At 45.8% G+C, this 25625-nt stretch overlaps 1 protein-coding gene across 2 annotated transcripts; it reads right to left on the bottom strand.

Annotated features, from left to right (window-relative positions):
* Window positions 1–7993: 7993 nt before the first annotated feature.
* On the bottom strand, window positions 7994–23325 carry LOC142740371 (odorant receptor 131-2-like). 2 transcript variants are annotated; one of them, XM_075849920.1, is made up of 3 exons: window positions 23280–23325; window positions 22439–22908; window positions 7994–9075 (listed from the first exon to the last, which is right to left on the bottom strand). In XM_075849920.1, exon 3 carries the CDS (start codon window positions 9050–9052, stop codon window positions 8036–8038), a length of 1017 nt encoding a protein of 338 aa, XP_075706035.1. In that variant the 5' UTR covers window positions 9053–9075; window positions 22439–22908; window positions 23280–23325; the 3' UTR covers window positions 7994–8035. The 2 variants fall into 2 exon arrangements, with proteins under 2 accessions (XP_075706035.1, XP_075706034.1); XM_075849919.1 differs by having other exon boundaries at window positions 22991–23288.
* Window positions 23326–25625: the final 2300 nt, after the last annotated feature.

Raw genomic sequence — 25625 nt, 5'->3', positions numbered from 1 at the left:
AATAACCCCATACTGTTACTGAATAATACCTCCACACCATAACCACATAGCGACTGAATAATACCCCTATACTGTTACTGAATAATACCGCCACACCATAACCACATAGTGACTGAATAATACCCCCATACTTTTACTGAATAATACCTCCACACCATAACCACATAGTGACTGAATAATACCCCATACTGTTACTGAATAATACCTCCACACCATAACCACATAGTGACTGAATAATACCCCCATACTGTTACTGAATAATACCGCCACACCATAACCACATAGTGACTGAATAATAACCCCATACTGTTACTGAATAATACCTCCACACCATAACCACATAGCGACTGAATAATACCCCCATACTGTTACTGAATAATACCTCCACACCATAACCACATAGTGACTGAATAATACCCCCATACTGTTACTGAATAATACCACCACATCATAACCACATAGACTGAATAATACCGCCATACTGTTACTGAATAATACCTCCACACCATATCCACATAGTGACTGAATAATACCCCCATACTGTTACTGAATAATACCACCACACCATAACCACATAGTGACTGAATAATACCCCCATACTGTTACTGAATAATACCTCCACACCATAACCACATAGTGACTGAATAATACCCCCATACTGTTACTGAATAATACCGCCACACTATAACCACATAGTGACTGAATAATACCCCCATACTGTTACTGAATAATACCTCCACACCATAACCACATAGTGACTGAATAATACCCCCATACTGTTACTGAATAATACCACCACATCATAACCACATAGACTGAATAATACCGCCATACTGTTACTGAATAATACCGCCACACCATACCCACATAGTGGACTGAATAATACACCCATCCTGTCACTGAATAATACCTCCACACCATAACCATATAGTGACTGAATAATACCCCCATACTGTTACTGGAATAATACCGCCACACCATATCCACATAGTGACTGAATAATACCCCCATACAGCTACTAAATAATATCACCACATCATAACCACATAGTGACTGAATAATACCCCCATACTGTTACTGAATAATACCACCACACCATAACCACATAGTGACTGAATAATACCCCCATACTGTTACTGAATAATACCACCACACCATAACCACATAGTGACTGAATAATACCCCCATACTGTTACTGAATAATACCACCACACCATAACCACATAGTGACTGAATAATAACCCCATACTGTTACTGAATAATACCGCCACACCATAACCACATAGTGACTGAATAATAACCCCATACTGTTACTGAATAATACCACCACACCATAACCACATAGTGACTGAATAATACCCCCATACTGTTACTGAATAATACCACCACACCATAACCACATAGTGACTGAATAATACCCCCGTACAGTTACTGAATAATACCTCCACACCATAACCACATAGTGACTGAATAATACCCCCATACTGTTACTGAATAATACCGCCACACCATAACCACATAGTGACTGAATAATACCACCATACTGTTACTGAATAATACCGCCACACCATAACCACATAGTGACTGAATAATACCCCCATACTGTTACTGAATAATACCCCCAAACTGTTACTGAATAATACCTCCACACCATAACCACATAGTGACTGAATAATATCCCCATACTGTTACTGTATAATACCGCCACACCATAACCACATAGTGACTGAATAATACCACCACACCATAACCACATAGTGACTGAATAATACCCCCATACTGTTACTGAATAGTACCTCCACAGTATGCGCCAGGCGGACACTCAGGGTAAAATGAGAGAGAGGTCAAGGCAGGCAGCGTTCGGTCACAACTCTATGACCGGAAGAGCAAGACAACAAACACGCAGAGGTAAACAAACCTCTCAATGTAAACAATAGAGAATAATGGAAAATTAAAAATTTAAATGTAGATACCGATATTCAGGGGGCATTAGTAGATAAACTGAAAAGCATTGCAGTGATTAAAAAAAAAAGTATTGGAAAACCCCTTTAACCTAATTGCTCAGATCCAGAAGTATCTTTTGTATCCAGGAAACCTAGGTGGAATGGTGCGCATTGGCACTTTAAGGCGATGTTCACACGCTTCACAAAAAACGGCTGTAAAATACGGAGCGGTTTTCAAGGGAAACCAGCTCTGATTTTCAGCCGTTTTTTATGCATCAGCCGTTTTTTAATGTGTTTTTTACGGCTATTTTTGGAGCAGTTTTTCTATTAACCCAATGAAGAACGTGCCAGTGGGCTTATACAGTTTGATCAAAATGTTTACAAAGAACCTCATGTTCATGTTTCTAAATTATGCTTAGCGGCTCAGATCAACGTATATATTGTGGATTGTGCGGTCCATGTCTAGTTTCTCACAATGCTAAATTATATAAAACACTGCTGAATCCCAAGGACCCCATAATCCAACAGCTAAACTAATCAGCAGCACAAATCTCTCTCCTGATGGTTTGTTACAATGTATCAGTGCAGGTAAAATGTCTCAGTCTCTAGTCCAGGCTGTTTACCTCATAGAGGATTGTCTAGATTGGATACAATTGTAACAAACCCTCAGATGTGCGGAGTATTAGGTCTTTACAGGTGTTCAGTTGTTTTCGTTCACTGAAAACGTGCAGAGATCTTGAGTTAATAGGTATACTTACTAGTGGTCTGGGTAGTCCAGTCCTCGGGGGATGGGGTCGGAGTCTTGCAGGAGGATTTATCTTCTTCTTCCTCCCCCGCTCTACATTATTGGTGGCGGACCTGTCGGCTACTCACAGAAATAATTGAACCCTCCTGAAAATGACATTAGTATATATATTATCCCGGCTGGACTCTCGGGGGGCACCTGGAGCATTGGCGCAGTTCCCTGATGTGCGGTATAGATGATTGTGGGTGACAGCTCAGTGATCATCCGGATAATGAGTTTCTTGTGTTTGTCTTTTTCTTAAGTGTCCCCTGAAGAGTCCTGATGGCCTTATTTTTAGACTTCATGAGTTCTCTCTGCAATATTCACACCGTCAGATTAATTGCTGAATAATGATGATAATTTAAGTGACATTCAACTTCCTGTTGTAGCAAAGCCGAGTTTGTCAATCAGCTCTGTGGACATGTATGAGGTTCAGTCTTTAGCAAGTGTGACCCTTGGGCCTGACCTGAAAATTGTGCAGTAATGAAGTCGGACACAATGGTTCTCAATTGAAACCACAACTTTAATCCACTTGGGGGGCAATGAGGGAATGGTTACAGCATGGCACTCATCTTGGCCATTATGTAAAATGGTACAAAAGTCACAAACGGGCACAAGCTTGGCGGTGACAGCCACTTTGTGCGCACAGGACTTGGCGGTGACAGCCTCTCAGTGAGCACAGGACTTGGCGGTGACAGCCTCTTTGTGGGCACAGGACTTGGCGGTGACAGCCTCTCAGTGGGCATAGGTTTGGCAGATATAGGCTACTGGCAGCAACTGGCTGCCAGTGCTCCAGGGACACCTCTATAGTTCATTTTTATTGAACTTTTTCTTTTACAAGGTCTTGGCCGGCTCAGGAACTCAGGACCTGCTGTATGAGAGGCAGGAACAGTGACCACAGGCTGCACTGTTATCTATGAGAGGATGTTCTCTGTCTAAAAACCTGAATAGTAATCATCTTTACAAGCATAATGTACGAGTATATATATATATATATATATATATATATATATATATATATATATATATATATTCTGCGCTGGGTGATTTTAATTAGTTTAATGCTGGTTCTTCCCATTCTCAAGAATATGTATGTTTAGTCCCAGTTCTGGGTGTATGTTCAGCGTAGCGACCCACCTCATAGAGGTTACATTGTCGTGGCAGGTGGGCTCCCACAATTTGATCAAAATGTGCGCTAAGAACCTCCCTAAGTAGATTTAGCAGGTGGCATTAGTGTTCGCAGTGTGCTGTCGCCAGTGGTGGATTAACTAGACCATGGGCCCTGGGCTGTTACCCAAACTTGGGCCCCCCTTCCAGACCGCCGCCCTGCCGTGCCGTAACTATTTTTAACACTACCTTTTTGGGCAAGCATTAACAAATGGGTGGTACGATTGCCCTTGTCACAGAGCTGTGTCCCTACATACTGACAGTATCACACTGTGCTGGGACACATCCCCCTGACAAGGGGAATTGTCTATCAGTCCTGGACTGCACAAAGACTTTTTGTGAAATACAAGGATTTCCTATAATAAACTTGTCAGGAGAGGTGACAGATTCTCTATATATCTAGTGACTCACAGGTGACGACGTCTCAGATTCTAGTAGTATTTTTCCTCTTTTCTTCTCGATCCGTTCCAGTGCTCATGACGCCTTCTCCCGGCCATGACCCATATCTGCTGAATTTGCCACTCAGAAGTCTTCGGCTCCTCACTTTTCCAACATTTCCATACCTATAAACGAAGATAAAATTATCATGGTGCCACATACTGTACCCCCAGGGTAATGTTCACACGCAGAGTCAAAAACGGCTCAAGGGAAAACAGCTACTGATTTTCAGATGTTTTTTGAGCAACTCGCGTAATTCGCTGCGTTTTTCGCAGCATTTTCGCTGCATTTTTTTACATCCGTTTTTGGAGCTGCTTTCATTGGAGTATATGAGAAAACGGCTCCAAAAACGTCTCAAGAAGTGTCCTCACTTCTTTTGACGAGCCGTCATTTTGCGCGCCTGTATTTTGACAGCGGCGCATAAAATGACAGGTCGTCTGCACTGAACATCGTAAGACCCATTGCAAGCAATGGGCAGATGTTTGCCGATGTATTGGAGCCGTCTTTTCAGGCGTAATTCGAGGCGTAAAACGCCTCCATTACGTCTGAAAAGAGGTCGTGTGAACATACCCTAAATATAATAGCACCAAACACTACGTGCCTGAATATAATAATACCACACACTGTAAAACACCACATAGACACAGACCCCTGTACATAGTGCCACAAACAGCCCCCTGTACATAGTGCCACACACAGCCCCTTGTACATAGTGCCACACACAGCCCCCTGTAGAGAGCGCCACACAGTCCTCCCCCTCTTGTAAATAGCGCCAAAAAGCCTTCCCTATAAAGAGCGCCACACACAAACCGCTGTGGATAGAACTACACAGCCCCCTCTTGTATATAGTGCTACAAAGCCCTCCCCCTTTGTATATAGTGTCCCACTGCACTCCCCCTTGTATATAGTGTTACACAGCGCTCCCACTTTGTGTATAGTGTCACACAGCGCTCCCCTTTGTATATAGGGCCACACAGCGCTCCCCCCTTGCATATTGGGCCACATAGCACCCCCCCTTATATATAGTGACACAGAGCACTCTCCCTTTGTATACAGGCCCACACAGCGCTACCCTCCCCCTTGTATATAGGGCCAACCAGCACTCCCCCTTGTGTATAGTGTAACGGAGCAATCCCCCCCTCCTTGAATATATACACAGCGATAGTCCCCACTTAAAAAAATATATACAGTTTACTTACCTTACCCCGTGGCGGACGCGTGTGAATCCTAGTACCTCATCACGCCAGCCTGCGCAGGGAGTCTTCCCAGCGCCTTATAGGCTGCAAGCCGAATGTGACCGGCTGCAGCCTATAGTATTCATTCAGATACAAATGAATGTGGCTGCCGCTAGCACCGGGGCCCCTCCGGTGCTAGCGACGCCACCGGGCATGAGGGGGCCCGTGCGATCATGTGCCCGAACCGCCCTAATGATAATCCGCCACTGGCTGTCGCCATTTTCTTGTGTGCTCTATATATATATGTATTTATATATATCTTTATACTGTATACCTGCACATTATATGTTGATGAAATAGATGAAAAGTAAAAAAGTTACCTCTCCCCCAGTTAGGCCTTATTCACACGAATGTGTCAGTTTTGCGCTCGTAAAAAACGCCGCGTTTTTCTTGCGTTGCAGTTCTTTGTGACACCCACGTCTGCGTTTTTTATGCGTGTATTTCATCCGTATGTCACGCGTTTTTTATGTCAGCAAGAAAAACTGAAGGTGTTTTTTTTTCCTCTTTATTTCTTTAGCAACTGTTGTGTGAATCACGGACATTACACGGATGACGTCTGTGTGCTGTCCGTTTTTTTTCATGCACCCACTGACTTCAATGGGCTGCGTAGTGCGCACAAGCGCACCAAAATAGGATATGCAGGGAGTTTCATGCAACGGACACACACTGCGTGAAAAACAACGCATGTCTGAATAGCCCCATTGATTTTTATAGGTCTGTGTCGTGAACAAAACGGACAGCACACGAACGTGGAATACGCTCGTGTGAATAAGGCCTTAAGTTACTAACCAACACTGGGACCCACACGGATCGCAAGAATGGGGGTCATGAGCTCCCTGTTCTCCCTCACTGCAACCTCCACAGTCAGCAGCAGCTTGAATAAAGCACGCGGACTGCCGTTTGCGCATGCAGCCCCCCGCTCGATTTCAATGACCTCCTCACTGCCATCAGGCATTGAGGAAGAACAGGAGCTTCTCAACGAGAAGACAATTATCATCTATCCTGTGAATAGGTGATAATTGTCGATTCTGAGAATACCCCCTAATCTAGTCGCCAGCCTTTGAACCCTCTCCAGCTCTCCTATATCCTCTTTACAGCGTGGAGTCAAAAACTGAATACCATTTTCAAGATGTGGTCTTACAAGTGATTTATAGAGCGGTAATATTACATTGGAATCACAGGTTTTTATCTCTCTTTCTATACACCCTAAAATCATATTTGCTTTTGCGGCAGCTGCTTGACATTGAGTTGCTGTTTCGTTTACTTGTAACCAGAATACCCTGATCCTTCTCTTGTTACATTATCCCCAGTTTTATTCCATTTAATGTATATGCATCTGCCATGTTTTTGCCTATGCTTCCAACTTATCTGTAATATTTTATAGTCAAGCTGAGTTTTAATTATCCTACAAAGTTTTGTATCATCAGCAAAAGTTGACACCTTGCTATCAATCCCATCCACAAGGTCATTAATAAAGAGATTGAAAAGAAGTGGGCCTAACACCGATCCTTGTGGTCCCCGCTGCTGACTTCAGCCTATTTTGAGTAGATACGGGACGCAAGCGCGGGACAACAATGGGTTACCATAGCTGTATAACGACTCTTTCTTTTCTGTCCCTTAACCAATTCTGTACCCACTTGCATACATGATCCCCCAGTCCCTGTGTCTGTAGCTTCAGTACAAGACTGTTGTGTGGAACAGCATCAAATGCTTTTGCAATATCCAGATATATCACATCAGCCGCATGATCAACATCCAGTGCACTTACCTCCTCATAGAAACCGAGCCTGTTCGTTAGGCACGACCTGTTTTTCATGAATCCATGGTGGTTATCAGGTAATAGATCAATATACCTTAGCAGCTTATCTCTTAGAATACAGTCAAATATTTTACATACCACAGATGTCAGACTTACTGGACTGTAGTAACTTCCACATCCTTATCCTTCTTAAATATTGGTACAACATCAGCCGACCTGCAATCTTGTGGCACTGATGCTGTTACAGGAAAGTCTATTTCCCTTACACCTTAACGCTTTATGACATGGCACTCCCCGGCACTCCCCTGGCACAGCTGGCCTAGCCAGCCCCAGGTCACGGGCATGGGCATTGAGAGGCCAGGAGGGAGGCCCGTTTTTTTGTTGGATGGTACTCTTGATCAATCTGTGACTGGCACACATGACTGCGTGGAAACTGGTAATCTTGGGGACTGCAACTCATAGGACATTGATAATAATGGCAGCATTGAAATTGGCCATCATGGGATAGATAGGAATATACTCAAGGTTTTGTAAAAAAAAAATATATATATAATAATAATAATAACAAAGTTCAATGTTTCAGGGATTTTATTGTACATATAACATGGGATAGAAACAAAAATATCTACATCAATTAAATCAAAGACATTAATCATTAGATCTTAGTTTTATCTGTGTGCTATAACACATGACTCTGATGTCAACCTTGTTAGATTTGCGAACATTTACGAGGCCATGGACAACAATTGACGGGTGAAGGAACTGGAGAACATTTAAGCCTTAGGGTATAAGATTTAGGGTTGAAGACTTGTGTGGAATATATCTTTTTGATGCATTTACTGAACACTTCATCTCTTATACCATAGATAAGAGGGCTGAGGAGCCTTGGCAAACACATGAAAAACAAAAAGTTGGCCATGATCAAGATGGTAATGTAATCTCCGTTATATGACTCAGTGACTGAAGAGGTTAGTGACATCATGCATAACATGAGTTGAAACGTGTGAAGTATAAGGGTCCTACCAGCCCTGGAGGCAGAAGATTTACCAGAACCACTTTTTCGAGCGACCAACATAACCTTGATGTAGGTGAACAGTATGACAAGAGCCACCAGAAAAAGACTACCAATGTGGGTGGAAGATCTTAAAATGTTCTGCACAGGGTGGATTATGAGCCTTTCTTGTTTGCATAAGACATATTGGGAGAAAAAATCCTTTCCAACGGAATGGATGAGGACAACAAAATCTGCTACACCTGGCAGTAAACCAACAAACCACATCACCACCATGACGGAATATGTCCGTTTAGCAGTACATAAAATTGCATGTCTAAGAGGAAAACAAATCGCTATGTATCGCTCGAAAGCCATGGCCAACAAGTTGTATGGTGTGATCCTAAAAGTGGTCGCTGTTAGGGTGAGAATAAAATAACATATGGACACTTGATTATACAAGTTAAACTGATGAGACAATAAGAGAAAGAGTGTCTGGATGAGGTACAAAGTGTCGTTAATGAGCATATGAGCGAAGAGAATGTAGCGGGCATTGTCTCGTACATGAGTAGTGGTGAAGTAGACAATCAACAAAACCACCATAAAGTAGAGGTAAAGGCAAAAACAGAAAATTGTCAAGGTTAGGAAGACTATTTTCATGATGTCATTCATTTTAGAGGCAAAGATGGACATCTGGGTGACATTGTTGTACAGAAAAGTAGAGTTCCCCACCATCACAGAAGAGTCCTGGTGTCTCCCTAGAAAACAAACAAAAAACAGGAGCTGTTAAAATATTTAGAGAGTGGACCTAAGCTTGAGATCTAAAGGACATATCTCTCGGTGTAGCAGCTTATATGGAGGGTCTTCTGTATTATTGGCCTTGATACTAGATGATCAATCAGGCCTTTCATATATTAAAATTAAACATCTAGCTGTTCAATGGTTGCTTCAAAATGATTCAAAAAAATACTCAAAGACTTACTTTAAATGTAGAGTGACCATGGCCACCAAAATGTTAGGATTTATCACCATGTGGCTTTAATTTGCATCCAGCTGATATTTTTGAGTGATCATATTTAGTGAGTTAGTCTAATTCCCACAGAAAACCTCCCATGAGGAGCCATCTTCCATAAGCAGGGTCAGATTAGCCCGCCATAGTAGAAGAAAATCCTCCAGTGGGCCTAGTCTCTGACATAATAATAGGTCCCAAAGGTCCAGCAGAAGACAACCCTACTTGACTGTGGAGCCAATCGCTTTCCACTAGGGTCTATTCACAAATTATTAATTGAACTGTATTGATAATATGTTCTGTCTATATAATGGTAACATCAAAGATAATTGTTAAATTAAAAAAATATGGACGTGTACATGTTTAGTATAGGGTGGACCTGAAGAATCACTTCCTCTAGTGGGTCAAAGGAATTTTAGTCCAATGGAGTCCAGAACTACTTCTGGCTTCATAAGTGGAGCCTCACTGCCCTGTCCTCTTCATGGGTGGAGCCTCACTGCCCTGTCCTCTTCATGGGTGGAGCCTCACTGCCCTGTCCTCTGCATGGGTGGATCCTCACTGCCCTGTCCTCTGCATGGGTGGATCCTCACTGCCCTGTCCTCTTCATGGGTGGAGCCTCACTGCCATGTCCTCTTCATGGGTGGAGTCTCATGGCCCTATCCTCTTCATGGGTGGAGCCTCACTGCCCTGTCCACTTCATTGGTGGAGCCTCACTGCCATGTCCTCTTCATGATGGACCAACAGAGCATCATCACTGTAACCCCAGGGGGATTTAAAAGGTGAGTAACCTTTCTTTTTTTATTTTAGAACATTTACAGTAGCTACTGAAATGTAAAAAAAATCTTAGACAAACCCTTTAAGTTCACACAACATAACTAATCAACTGATTATAGTTTATGTTAGACATGATATAAGAAAGCTTTGAACCGACTCAGGACCAGCTACCGTTTAGCCTGTCACGATCTGTGGGTGTGTGGATGGGCCGCACCGCCGTAGCGGGATGGCAGCTGGCCAAACTGCAGTGTACCAAATCAATATATATAGTCCAAGCACTAGGGTACCTGTGATATTCCAGACAGTGGCAACGGCTAGACACAGATGGGATATTGATGGCAGGTGATGCAGACGAGACAGATGACACGAGACGTGGTGGAACACAGAAGAAGTGGCAGATGGGAGAACTTGACTCCAACAACTATAGAGGGCACAGGTACAACTACAACACGGGATACAGGATAAAGGTAGCGGGGCACGGGAACGGCGGGAACAGGATCACATTATGGGACCATTTTCAAAACTTCAAAAAGTCCTCCCTGGAGGGATGTCTCTAACCTGCAGGGGATTAGCCGTAATAATGCAGGACGGTTCTATGATACATTGGGGGGACTCCACAATGTCCTCTGTCTCAAACAACCTGGATAGGGAATCGGCCCTCACATTTTTGTCAGCAGGACGGTGGTGGAGCATAAATTGGAAACGGGTGAAAAACAGCGACCACCTGGCTTGACAAGGGTTTAGCCATTGAGCCCACTGGAGATAAGTGAGGTTCTTGTGGTCGGTGAAGATCAGGATGGGATGAGCTGCGCCCTTTAGCAGATGTCTACACTCCTCCAGCGCCAATTTGATGGCCAATAGCTTGTGATCCCCAATAGAGTAATTGCGCTCTGCAGAAGAAAAATGTCTAGAGTAATAGCCACACACCACTGCCTTGCCTTTGAAGCCTCTCTGGAACAGAAGTGCACCTGCACCAACAGAGGAGGCGTTCACCTCCAACGAGAACTGTCAAGAGACGTCAGGATGATGGAGGATCGAGGCTGAAGTGAAGGCTTTCTTGAGGCTATTAAATGCAGATTCTGCCTATGGGGTCCACACCTTGGCGTTCACACCCTTCTTGGTAAGGGTAGAGATGGGAGCCGTCAGTAATGAGAAGTTTGGGATAAACTGCCGGTAGAAGTTGGTGAATCCCAAAAAACGCTGTATGGACCGCAGGCCCTAAGGACGTGGCCATTCCAGGATGGACTTTACTTTCTCAGGATCCATCTTGAGACCTTGATCCGAGATGATGTAGCCCACGAAGGGCAGAGAATTATTTTCAAAGATGCAATTCTCCAGCTTAAAGGGAATGTGTTGCCAGAAAAACATGTTTTTTTTTTTTAAAATTAAACATTTAGTGTGTGGGTGATTAAACATTGTTCAAATTTTTTTTTTTTTTTTCGCGAGTCAGGAAATATTATAAATTATTTCTAATTTATAATACTACCCATTTTTGGTCACTAGATGGAGCTAGTTCCCAAAATTGCAGCATTGCAACATTGGGTTAAAAGCCCTCGCTCTAGTGAGCTCTCAGCATCCCCCCCCTCCTTTATCCTGGCTAGTGCCGGGATAAACGAGGGGTTTGAAAGGTTTAACCTCCTACACTGTGTGTCGCCATTTTTTGAGGTAACCCACAGTGTAGTAGGTTTACATACAGTAGTAAACACACACAAACACTAACATACATTGAAATCTCTTACCTGCTCCTGCCGCCGCGGCTCCCTCCGGCCCGTCCGCTCCGTTTGCTGCCGCTGTTCCATGTGCACAAGTCCGGAAGCCGCGACCGGAAGTAGTAATATTACTGTCCGGCCGCGACTTCCGGTCCACAGGAAAATGGCGCCGGACGGCGCCAATTTCGAATAGGACTGTGTGGGAGCGGCGCATGCGCAGTTCCCACACAGACGCCGTACACGGCAGTCAATGGGACGGGAGCCGTTCGCAGTCCCTATGGGACTGTGGCTGCCGTATTCCATGTCTGTGTGTGTCGTTAATCGACACACACAGAAATGGAACAAAAAATGGCAGCCCCCATAGGGAAGAAAAAGTGTAAAAATAAGAAACAGTAAAACACAAACACACAAATGAATATAAACGTTTTTATTAAAGCACTAACATCTTTAACATATAAAAAAATTATTTGTGATGACACTGTTCCTTTAACATACATGCAATTCTCCCGTAAATGCAGCAGAACTTGATGAACATCCTTCAGATGAGTCGCCAGATCTGGAGGGAAAATCAAAATATTTCATCGTGATAAACCACAACACAGACATAGAAGATGTCTCGGAAGATATCATTGACAAATTCCTGTAAGATCGCGGGAGCGTTACACAGTCCGAAGGGCATCACTAGGGATTCGTAGTGCCCGTCTCGAGTGTTGAATGCCGTCTTCCAGTCGTCACCTTAACGGATTCTGATCAAATTATAAGCCCCATGTAAGTCTAGTTTAGAGGAAAACCTGGCTCCTCGTATGCAGTCAAATTGTTTGGATATTAGTGGCAGGCAAATTGTATTTGATCTTGATCTGGTTGAGACCACGGTAGTCAATTCAGGGTCGAAGAGATCCGTCTTTCTTCTTAACGAAGAAGAACCCGGCCCCGTGTGGGGAGGAAGACTTTCGTATGAAACCCCTCTCCACATTCTCCTTGCTATAGGCCGGCATGGACTGAGACTCTGCCGAGGAGAGAGGATATACACGTCCACAGGGAGGAGAAGCGTTAGGAACCAGTTTAATTGGACAGTCGTAAGACCGGTGTGGAGGAAGCATCTCAGCCTCCTTTTTGCTAAAGACGTCTGCAAACTGGGAAAAATAAGTGGGTAATCTCGCTAATGACTGAGGCAGCGGAGGCTGGATGGGATGGATCTGTACCAGGCTGCGGTGGGAACATTTGGGGCCCCATTGGAGAACGTCCCCTGAATTCCAATCCAGGACTGGAGCATGCAACTGGATGGCAGACCCAGCAAAACCGGATTGACGGTTTTAGGCACTGGCAATTGCGACCGGGCCCCGAAGCCAGGGGGGCCCACGGCCCCCCGCGCCACATCAATAAAAAGTTACTATAGTAACTCGGGCCGCGGGCCCCTGTTACTATAGTAACATACTTTACTTACCTTCCTGGTTCCGGATTGCAGCGGAGGTCCTGACGTCAAGCGCTGTGCGCAGCGCATGACGTCACAGCGCTATGCACCGCGCACAGCATCGAGACGACAGAACTCCCGCCGCGGCCGAAGAGGAAGGTAAGGTTAGCCCTGACTGGTGGGGTCCGACTCCCGGGACCCGCCAATCAGCTGTTTTGAAGGGGCCGCAGCACTCGTACGAGAGCTGCTCCCCTTCATTCCGGTCACACTGTGAATCGGTGTCGGCGATTCACAGTGTGGGCGAGTAGTGAAATGAAGGGGAAGCAGCTCTCGTACGAGTGCTGCGGCCCCTTCAAAACAGCTGATTTTTCGGGTCCCGAGAGACACATCAGCTATTGATGGCCTATCCTGGGGATAGGCCATCAATGTTTAGGGACTGCACAACCCCTAAGCCTACGATGTAGCAGGCTTAGGGGGCCCATGAGACAGGATCACAGATTGTGTGATCCTGTCTGCTGGGCCCTGTATCTAAGCCAATCACATGGTAGGCTTAGATACATGGCCCATGAGTGATCCTGTCTGCTGGGCCCTGTATCTAAGCCAATCACATGGTAGGCTTAGATACATGGCCCATGCGTGATCCTGTCTGCTGGGCCTTAATCTAAGCCAATCACATGGTAGGCTTAGATACATGGCCCATGTGTGATCCTGTCTGATGGGCCCTGTATATAAGCCTACCACACTGTAGGTTTAGATACAGGGCCCCAGCACACAGTAATCTTATACTGTATAAGATTACTGTCTGCTGGACCCTGTATCTAAGCCTACCTTGTGGTAGGCTTAGATACAGGGTCCCACAGACAGTATCACACATCGGCCCTGTATCTAAGCCTAACACATGTGTTCCTAATAATTTTTTGTGTGTTTTCTTACAGGTTCGGTCGTTGGACTACGTCGGATTCCAGGTCTACTTCGATGACGGCTTTTTTTTTATTATCAATAAAATGGTTAATGAGGGCTGTGTGTTTTTTTTTTTATTTCAATAACATATTTTTTCTATGTCTTTGTGTTTTTTTTTAAACTATATTACTACCGCCTTAGTAATGGCCGCCGGCTGATTGACAGCATCCATTGCTAAGGCGGGGCTTAGTGTTAGCCGATGCAGAGGCTAACACTAACCCCCTTTATTACCCCGGTACCCACCGCCACCAAGGGTGCTGGGAAGAGCCGGGTACGATCCAGTACCTGACCATCTGTAGTGATGGTCGGCCACTGGGGTGGCCGCAGGCTGGTATTATCAGGAGGGGAAATGCCAAAAACAGTGGCCCTTCCTACCCTGGTAATGCTAGGCTGTTGCTGCTTTATTGTATCTGGCTGGTTATGAAAAATGGGGGGGACCCCACGTCATTTTTAAAAAAATGAAATAAAAAATAATTGGAAAGACCGATGTCGGGTCCCCCCCAATTTTCATAACCAGCCAGATACAACACAGCAGCAGCAGGCAGCATTACAAGGGTGGGAAGGGCCACTCTTTTTGGCCTTCCCCAGCCTAATACTACCAGCCTGCAGCCACCCCGGTGCCTGCTCGTCACTTCAGATGGTCGGGTACTGGTTTGTACCCGGCTCTTCCCAGTACTCCTGGTGGCGGTGGGTACCGGGGTAATAATGGGGGTTAGTGTAGCCTCTGCACCGGCTAAGATTAAGCCCCGCCTTAGTAATGGAGGTTGTCAATCAGCCAGCGGCCATTACTAAGGCGGTGATAATAAAGTTTAAAAAAATACAAGATCATAGAAAAAATATTTTATTGAAATAAAAAAACACGACCCTCATTAACCATTTTATTGAGAATAAAAAAAACGCCGTCATTGAAGTCCTTGAATCCGAAGTCCAACAACCGAACCTGTAAAAAAACACAAACACACAAAAATAATCAGTAACACATAAAGAAGCAAAATTATTATTCTTACCTATCCTGGGTCCAGCGCTGGAGACGCAATGTCAGCGAGCTGGGCCCTGTATCTAATCCAATCATGTGTGATACTGTCTGCTGAGCTGTGTATCTAATCCAATCATGTGTGATACTGTCAGCTGAGCCACTGTATCTAATCCGATCATGTGTGATACTGCCTTCTGAGCCACTGTATCTAATCCTATCATGTGTGATACTGTCTGCTGAGCCACTGTATCTAATCCTATCCATAGTTTATAGGGTCGTAGTGCCATAGATATGCTATGCTGTCTCCTATACACACTTTTTTTTTTGGGCGGACACATATGTATTGGGGCTATTTCCCCTGACATTTTAAGCACTGAGGGTATGTTCACACGGCAGCGTCTGTTACGGCTGAAATTACGGTGCTGTTTTCAGGAGAAAACAGCACCGTAATTTCAGCCGTAATGGCATTTGCAGGCGTCTTTCGCTGCGTCCATTACGGACGTAATTGGAGCTGTTTTTCTATGGAGTCCATGGAAAACGGCTCCATTTACGTCTGAAGAAGTGACAGGCACTTCTTTGACGTGGGCGTCTTTTTTACGCGCCGCCTTCTGACAGCGGCGTGTAAAAAAAAATGAACGTCGGCACAGAACATCGTAAGACCCATTCAAATGAATGGGCAGATGTGTGCCAACGCTTTTGAGCCGCATTTTTGGACGTAATTCAATGCTAAAACGCCCGAATTACGTCCGTAAATAGGGTGTGTGAACACAGCCTTAGTGACGCCCCCGGCTGCTAGTGCTGCATTGTTGGGTCACTTAGGAGACCCAGCGATGCAGCTGAAGGACCGTCGGCCATGAGAAGTTTGCGGGGGGGGGGGGGGGGGCCAGTAAGAATTTTTGCATCGGGGCCCATGAGCCTGTAGCTATGCCCCTGGCTTTAGGCAAGACAAGGAATGTAATCAGTTCCATGTGAAGGGCTTCAACTTGGAGCTTCAGTGGCTTGGCCTCAGGCACGATCAGATCGGGCAGAGGAAGACCATTCACCGAGGCAACAGCCAAAGACTTCTCCAAAGGAACATTGGGCAACTGGAGATGATCCACCAGATCCTGCTGGATGAAGTTTGCAGCAGATCCTGAGTCCAGATAGGCAGGGACCCGGTGCGTCTTTTCGCCAGACATTATAGTCACGGGGATGTTCAATTTGGGAGAGATTCTTTTATTTAGCGCCCTTCCGCCTAGGGTTGTCTCTCCAACCAAACCTAGGCACTGGAGTTTTTTGTTTTTTGGGGGCACAGACGTACAAAATTGCCTCCGAGGCCGCAATACAGACATAGCCCCGAAGTGCGTCTGCGTTGTTTTTCTTGGACAGACAATTTGAGGCAGTCTACTTACATAGGCTCCTCAGGTTGAGTAGCTAATGAGGGCAACAGGGGTTGCTGAGATGTAGGAGCCAGCCTAGGAAGTCTTCTGGACCGGCGTACCTCTTGAGACCATTCCTGAATCCACATGTCAATCCGGGTGGCTAGAAGAATGAGGTCATCTAGGGTAGAGGGCAGGTCTCGAGCGGCAAACTCGTCTTTGATTTCAGAGGATAGACCCTGCCAGAAGGTAGCCACCAAGGCCTCGTTGTTCCAGGACAGCTCTGCCGCCAGGGTACGGAACAGAATGGAGTACTCGCCCACAGAGATGTCTCCTTGGCGCAGGGTCAGCAGGGATGCAGCTGCTGAAGAGACTCATCTAGGTTCCTCAAATACTGTGTGGAAAGTTTGTAGGAAGCACTGTAAGTCATGGGTCTCTGGTCCCTGATGTTCCCAGATGGGATTCGCCCATGCCAGGGCATTGCCAGCCAGGAGAGAGACTATGAATGCGATCCTAGCACCATCAGAAGGAAATGCTCTGGCATGTAGGCTGAAGTGGATCTGGCACTGGTTTAGAAATCCCCTGCAGGACCTCGCGTCTCCGTCGTAGCGAGGATGTAGTGGCAACGAGAATCGGAAGTTGGTACTGGCACTAGCAGGAGGAACAGCTGGAGCAACAGGAGCAGGTGCTGTGGCGGTTGAAGCTTGTGTATCCAGCCGATGTGCAATGGAATTCACCACCAGGATGAGTTGGTCCTGTCTTGACCGAAGGTCTCGTATGTCTGCCTGCATGGCTTTTGACATCTTCATGGTCTTCGGTTGACCAGCGGGGTCCATGACCTGAGTGTACTGTGACAATCTGTGGGTGTGTGGACCCACTGGGCCGCACTGCCGTAGTGGGATAGCAGCTGGCCAAACTACAGTGTACCAAGTCAATATATATAGTCCAAGCACAAGGGTACCTGTGATAGTCCAGATAGTAGCAACGGCTAGGCACAGATGGGATCTTGACGTCAGGTGATGCAGACGAGACAGATGACACCAGACTTGGTGTAACACAGCAGACGTAGCAGATGGGAGAACTCGACTCCAAAACTATAGCGGGCACAGAAACAACTACAACACGGGATACAGGTAGCGGGGCACGGGAACAACAGGAAAAGGCTAAGACTAAGGAACCATTTGCAAGACTAACAGAGGAATACGAACAATGCTCAGGCAATGAACAAAATGACAGGGCCTTACTTAAGTCCAGGGTGAATATGGTGTAATTTGTGATGTTAAACATGTGCGCGCACTGGCCATTTAAGGCCGAGCGCGAGCGTGTGCATGCACCCTACGGGACACAGCAGAGTGGAGCCGAAGTGAGCTCTGGCGTCTCCTGGGGAGGAGATAAAGACCAGCGCTCACAAGTCCATGGCTGCGGCTGTCGACTGTGAGTAGTCCTGATGGTCCGTGGCCGTGGATGTCACATAGCCATTTTAACGACAGCCCTAGGATTGGACAGTAGTAGGCAAGCAGGGGGCCGATTCACCATCCTTGTCACCAAGGGATATGACTTGGGACTACTCCGGGGTGCGGAGTCTATGGGAACCACAAGACTTTACCCTTTAACACGTGTACAAAGATGTGGACTTTGCTGTAGGGATCCCCAGGTCGCTACCCCTGGAGTACTCTTCCTTGGTGACAACTGACGTTGGAAGACTAGCCCTAGGTCTGGGTAGGCGGCAGAGGTGCAAAATGATACATGTAGCAATAGGTCAGGCATACCTCACAACTTTCAAGTATCACAAAGAGGGACAACTCATGCGGCGCCACGCCTCTAATCCCACCCAACCCCCGCCCATACACACCCTATTCAGCCCACACAGTATAATGCACCCATAGTGCCTCCCACACAGTATAATACCAAATAACTGTCCCTACACAGTATAATGCCCTCTAGCTGCCACCATACAGTATAATACCCCCATAGCTGCCACCATACAGTAGAATGCCCCCATTGCTGCCACCATACAGTATAATGCCCCCATAGCTTCCCCTATACAGCATAATGCCCCCGTAGCTTCCCCCATACAGCATAATGCCCCCATAGCTGCCCCCATAGCTGCCTCCATACAGTATAATGCCCCCATAGCTGCCCTTATACAGTATAATACCCCCAAAGCTGCCCCTAGTGTCAGTGCCCTTGTAAATAGTGGCACAGTGCCCATGTAGGTAGTGCCACAGTATATTGCCCTCTTGTGCCACCATACAGTATAATGCCCCCATACAGTATAAGGACAACACAAATGCCACCATACAGTATAATGCCCACATAGACCAGGGATTCCGCGCCTAGAGGGAAGCCCTGATGTCACTGTCCATATATGGACAGTGACGTCAGTGGCTACTCTTTGAGCAAATCCCCATTGCCGACTCCGGCTGGTTATTCCGCTCCAGGAGGAGCCACTGACGTTAATGTCCATATATGGACAGTGACCTCAGGGCTTTCCTCTAGGAGCGGAATTCCCAGCCAGATCATCTACAACGGGGATTCCGCTCAAGGAGTAGCCACTAATTCTGAAGCAGGGAACTATCAGCTCCCTGCTTCAGAATTAGTTTAGAGCTCCTCCGCTCGCCGAAGACTCCCGGACACAGAGCTACTTTAAGTGCTGTGCTCGGGGAAGCCCTTCACAGTACTGTCCATAAATGGACAGTGACGTCAGTTGCTAATACTTGAGCGGAATCCCCGTTGCCGACTCTGGGCGGGGATTCCTCTCATAAATGGACAGTACCGTCTAAGGCGAGCGGAGGAGCTCCCTCTGCTCCACCGCTATGAACTAATTCTGAAACAGGGAGCTGATGATTCCCTGCTTCAGAATTAGTTTCACAGCGGGATATACCCCCGGCCGCCTGCTACAGCCGGAATCCGGGACTGTCCCGCTGAATTTGGGACGGTTGGGAGGTATGAGATAGGTAGATAGATAGATAGATAGATAAAATAATGTCATGTGTACCCAGGAACTAGATTGTTTAAACTGTGTACTCACCACTGTCCTGTGGCTTCTTCTCCTCTGCAGTGCTCCGCTCCGGTGGGTCTGCTATACTCTGCTCCCTTGCTCCAGGCAGACTGCTAGGGAGGCAGCGTCGTTGCAGGGGGCGTGACTGGCAACAGGGAGGGTACGGGGCCGGGCGGGACATTGCTCAGACCGCACGGGACTTTGGGACAGTGGTGAAAAACCGGGACTGTCCTGCCGGATCCGGGATGGTTGGGAGCTATGGGTCAGGGCAGGCAGCAGGCACGGATGGTCAAAAACAAGCCGAAGGTCAGTACACAGGGATTCAGAATACTTATCAGGGGAACGAGGAACACAAGGGAACTCTAGAAACCAAATTGTTCTGTCACTGGATAGAAGAGCAGGTAGAGCTTTTATAGGAGGTCAGGTGATGGAATGAAAAATTAGCGTGCGTTGATCCATTATAAATACAAGGGTCAGCGTGCACGTGCTCTAGGATTCGGGGGAGCGTGTTGGCGGTTGCAGCAGCCGCCAAACACCGAATGAGGAGGCAGAGGGAAGGCGCTCGGACCAGGACGCCGGGGATAGATCAGTAAAGATCTCTGGGGGCGGACCATTCAGCCATTTTTATCATTGTGATTCCGCTGCAAAATCGCACCTCAGTAAAAAAAAAAAAGCTTATACTTACCCAGATCTCTATACGTCCAGGACTGTCTCGTGGGATGACGTTTCATCCCATGTGACTGCTGCAGCGTCATAGCAGGAGGCCGAGCTGCAACAGACAGAATAGAGATGTGTCGCCATGACTACGGAGACCGAAGTAAGTATAGGATTTATTTTCTTTTTGTTTTTTTTAATTATTGTTTCCCGAAAAACTGCACCACAATTTAGCGAGGTTTTTCGTCTGGAATTCCCGGCGGGCTCCAGGGCGGATATGCTGTGTACTTTTATGCAGCGTATCTGCGCTGTGTGAACATAGCCTTATAGTGACTAATGTCACCCAACAGCAGCCTACTACCGGCGTCACCGCAATCATGTGACCAGTCACATGAACACTGGGACCAGGAGTGGTAGCGGCATCCTTTATTCTATACACAGCGGTCACTGAGCGCTGTGAACGTAAGTACAGGGAAGATAGCAGAGGCAAAAAACACTTCTTTCTTCTATTCGGGGTCCATGGCAATCTCTGAATGCCGGGCACCTGATACTCAGCTGCCCAACGCTCGGGCAGCAAGCTTAAACTCATGGGGTATATATACAGGGGCAGCCCTTAACGTATAGTTGCCTGCAGCACAACATATATTTCCATGGTCAAAAATTGACATTTTGTCTTGATTTTCTCCTCCAAAATATTTTTACGTTTTGGAACAGGTCGGTTAATACAAATCTCAACTCCTGGAGTCGTTTTCCAAAGCAACCAATCAGATTTCAGCATTTACATTTTTCAAAATAGGTCTGGAAATGTAAGCAGTGATCTGATTGGTTGCTATGGGCAACACCTGCAGTTCTTACTGGCACTAGTTTTCCTACATAGACAGGCTTCCAACATGAACGCCATAATTCGGACCCCAGAAAAGAACCCATAATTCAGATCCCTGACCAGGCTTCCGGCGCATTGCGTAAAGGGTCGTCCTGACACCTGGAGCCAAAGAAGAGCTAAATAGTAGTAGGAAGCGAGGAGAGGTCAATATTCCGTTACTATTGGATTAATTAAATAGATAACGGCGGATTAAAAAAAACAAAAAACTGTTAGGGGGTGTGTCATAAATATCAGATAGATGCGGAACCCACCTCTGGGACCCGCACCTCTCACTAGAATGGGGCCCCCAAACCCCGTTCTAGCTTTATGTGCTCACGCTGCATCCTGGCCACTTATTGATTACATGGTCGGGAGTTACGGAAACAGCGGAAGGGTATGTTCACACCGCCTATTTTCGGACGTTTTTCGGGAAATAAACGCCTGAAAAACGGCCCAAAAATCGGAAGCAGAACGCCTCTAAACATCTGCCCATTGATTGCAATGGGAAAGACGACGTTCTGTTCCGATGGGCCGTTTTTTTACACAGCCGTTTTTTCAAAACGGCCGACGGAAAATACGGCCGCGAAAATGAAGTGCAGGTCACTTCTTGGGACGTTTTTGGAGCCGTTTTCCATTGACTCTATCGAAAAAAGCTCCAAAAATTGCCGTAAAAAGCGCAGCGAAAAACGCAGTGAAAATCTCGAGTGGCTTAAAAAAGTTCTAAAAATCAGGAGCTGTTTTCCCTTGAAGACAGCTCCGTATTTTCGGAAGTTTTTGAGTTTGCGTGTGAACATACCCTTACTCGCATGCTACGCTGTTTCCCTAACTCCCGACCATGTAATTAGGAAGCGGCCGGGGGGCAGCGTGAGCACAAAAAGCTAGAATGGGATTTAGGGGGCCCGTTCTAGAGATATGTGGGGGCCCCAGGGTTGGGACCTGCATCTATCTGACATTTATGGCATTTCCTGTGGATTTATCATAAATGTCTCTGATGGGAAAACCCCTTTAAGAAAATTTCTGCAGCATTTCCGCTTGAACTAGCAGACAATCCGCTGGGGAAGAACCGCGTCCTTTCCTGCGGTTTTTACTGCCGAAAATGGTGCGGATTTTGCAGCGTTTTTTTCCAGCCTGTGTATGGAGACATCTCCTCTGAAAAACGCAGGAATTCAGTCCATTTTCCGCAGCAGTAATTGACATGTTGCGGAAATAAAAATACGAATTTCTGGAATGAAATTTTCCACGGATCGTGGATGACGTTTGTTCAATCACACCCACTTTGCTGCTATTTTATTCTGCTGAGTATTTTCCATTCGCAATTCTGTAACGTGTGGAAAAGCCCTTAGCCTTTCCGAAGTAAACCACATATTCACTGACGGCAAACAGAGATCTTGAAAGTGATATACGTACTAATAGTTTGTAAGCAGCAGCTGGGTAGTCCAGTCCTCGGGGGATGGGGTGGGATTCTTGCAGTTATCGTCTTCCAGGAGGATGTATCTTCTGTTTCTTCCTCCACTTCTGTGCATTATTGGTGGTGGACCTGTCGGCTACGAGCAGAAATAGTTCAATCCTCCTGAAAAATGACTTTATATTATCCCGGCTGGACTCTCGGGGGGCACATGGTGCATTGGCGCAGTTCCCTGATGTGCGGTATAGATGATTGTGGGTGACAGCTCAGTGATCATCCGGATAATGAGTTTCTTGTGTTTGACTTTTCTTAAGTGGCCCCTGAAGAGCCAGGTCTCCCTCCCTCATATGTAGACTTCAGGACTTGGGGAGAAGTTTTCTTTTTATTATCCGCACCGTCAGATTTATTCTCCCTGGACTCTGGCTGCACATCCACCACTCATACACTGGACACAGGCCATAGAAACACAAAACTAGAAAGAGAAACAGCAAGGAGCGTAACTAAAGGTTCATGGGCCCTGGGGCAAAAGTCCATTTGGGCCTTCCCCAACTTACTCTCATGGTCGACGGTCCGCAGCTTTCAGCTAAATCGCGGGGTCTTCTAAGTGAGAACAATGCAGCACTAGCAGCCCTGGGCGTTACTAAGGTCTTAAAACATCAGGGCCAAGGTTTCTGGCCTTGTGGTAGGCTTATATACAGGGCCCATCAGACAGGCTCACACATGGGCCATGTATCTAAGCTTACCATGGCCCATGTGTGATTATATCTGATGGGGTCTGTATCTAAGCCCACCACATGGTAAGCTTAGATACAGGGCCCCAGCAGGCAGTAATTTTATACTTACCGGCCTTTTCGGCTCTGGGCACAGCGGAGATCCTGACGCCGTCCAGCAATGCAAAGTTGTGCCATTATGCATTGTGACATCATAACGCGAAGCGTATACTGTTTGTTACTATAGAAACAGGGGCCTGTGTATTTTATTACATAGGCCCAAATTATTGTTACTGAATAATACCGCCACACCATAATCACATAGTGACTGAATAATACCTCCATACTGTTACTGAATAATACCTCCACACCATAACCACATAGTGACTGAATAATACCTCCATACTGTTACTGAATAATACCTCCACACCATAACCACATAGTGACTGAATAATACACCCATACTGTTACTGAATAATACCTCCACACCATAACCACATAGTGACTGACTAATACCCCCATACTGTTACTGAATAATAGCACCACACCATAACTACATAATGACTAAATAATACCCCATACTGTTACTGAATAATACAACCACACCATAACCACATAGTGACTGAATAATACCCCCATACTGTTACTGAATAATACTGCCACACCATAACCACATAGTGACTGAATAATACCACCATACTGTTACTGAATAATACCGCCACATCATAACCACATAGTGACTGGATAATACCCCATACTGTTACTGAATGATACCGCCACACCATAACCACATAGTGACTGAATAATACCCCCATACTGTTACTGAATAATACCTCCACACCATAACCACATAGTGACTGAATAATACCCCCATACTGTTACTGAATAATACCGCCACACCATAACCACATAGTGACTAAATAATACACCCATCCTGTTACTGAATAATACCTCCACACCATAACCACATAGTGACTGAATAATACCCCCATACTGTTACTGAATAATACCATTACATCATAACCACATAGTGACTGAATAATACCCCCATACTGTTACAGAATAATACCTCCACACCATAACCACATAGTGACTGAATAATACCCCCATACTGTTACTGAATAATACCGCCACACCATAACCACATAGTGACTGAATAATACCACCATACTGTTACTGAATAATACCGCCACACCATAACCACATAGTGACTGAATAATACCCCCATACTGTTACTGAATAATACCATTATATCATAACCACATAGTGACTGAATAATACCCACATACTGTTACTGAATAATACCTCCACACCATAACCACATAGTGACTGACTAATACCCCCATACTGTTACTGAATAATACCGCCACACCATAACCACATAGTGACTGGTAGGAAAACAGGGAAACAAAGATAGGATCCAGCGCTGGGATGCGTTTAAAATGGAAATCGATTTTTCCAAGTTTAATGTCATGAGTTAAAAGGAAGTCCAGTGGTATAGGTCCAGGGTGTGCATGAAGTGGAGGGAGGGTATCCTCTGTGGCCTACGTGTTTCGGACGATGCTGCGTCCTTAAACTTGGCTGTGATTCACATTTCGGACATCACAGCCAAGTTTAAGGATGCAAAATCGTCCGAAACGCGTAGGCCACAGAGGATACCCTCCCTCCACTTCATGCACACCCTGGACCTATACCACTGGACTTCCTTTTAACTCATGACATTAAACTTGGAAAAATCGATTTCCATTTTAAACGCATCCCAGCGCTGGATCCTATCTTTGTTTCCCTGTTTTCCTACCTGTAACCCGTGTGCCGACACGAGGAACCGGGCGCTATCAACGACACACAGGAGTGTGTCAGGTGAGCTGGAGGATTTCTCCACAAATTTTTCTTTTGGACACATAGTGACTGAATAATACCACCATACTGTTACTGAATAATACCGCCACACCATAACCACATAGCGACTCAATAATACCCCTATACTGTTACTGAATAATACCACCAAACCATAACCACATAGTGACTGAATAATACCCCCATACTGTTACTGAATAATACCACCACACCATAACCGCATAGTGACTGAATAATACCACCATACTGTTACTGAATAATACTACCACACCATAACCACATAGTGACTGAATAATACCCCCGTACTGATACTGAATAATACCCCCATACTGTTACTGAATAATACCGCCACACCATAACCACATTGTGACTAAATGATACCCCATAATGTTACTGAAAAATACCACCACACCATAACCACATAGCGACTCAATAATACCCCTATACTGTTACTGAATAATATCACCAAACCATAACCACATAGTAACTGAATAATACCCCATACTGTTACTGAATAATACAGCCACACCATAACCACATAGTGACTGAATAATACCTCCATACTGTTACTGAATAATACCACCACACCATAACCACATAGTGACTGAATAATACCCCCATA

Source organism: Rhinoderma darwinii, chromosome 2, assembly GCF_050947455.1.
Source record: "Rhinoderma darwinii isolate aRhiDar2 chromosome 2, aRhiDar2.hap1, whole genome shotgun sequence".
In the NCBI taxonomy this organism is placed as follows: Eukaryota; Metazoa; Chordata; class Amphibia; order Anura; family Rhinodermatidae; genus Rhinoderma; species Rhinoderma darwinii.
Note: the sequence above shows the minus strand (reverse complement) of the source record. Positions and strands in the feature narration are given on the sequence as shown.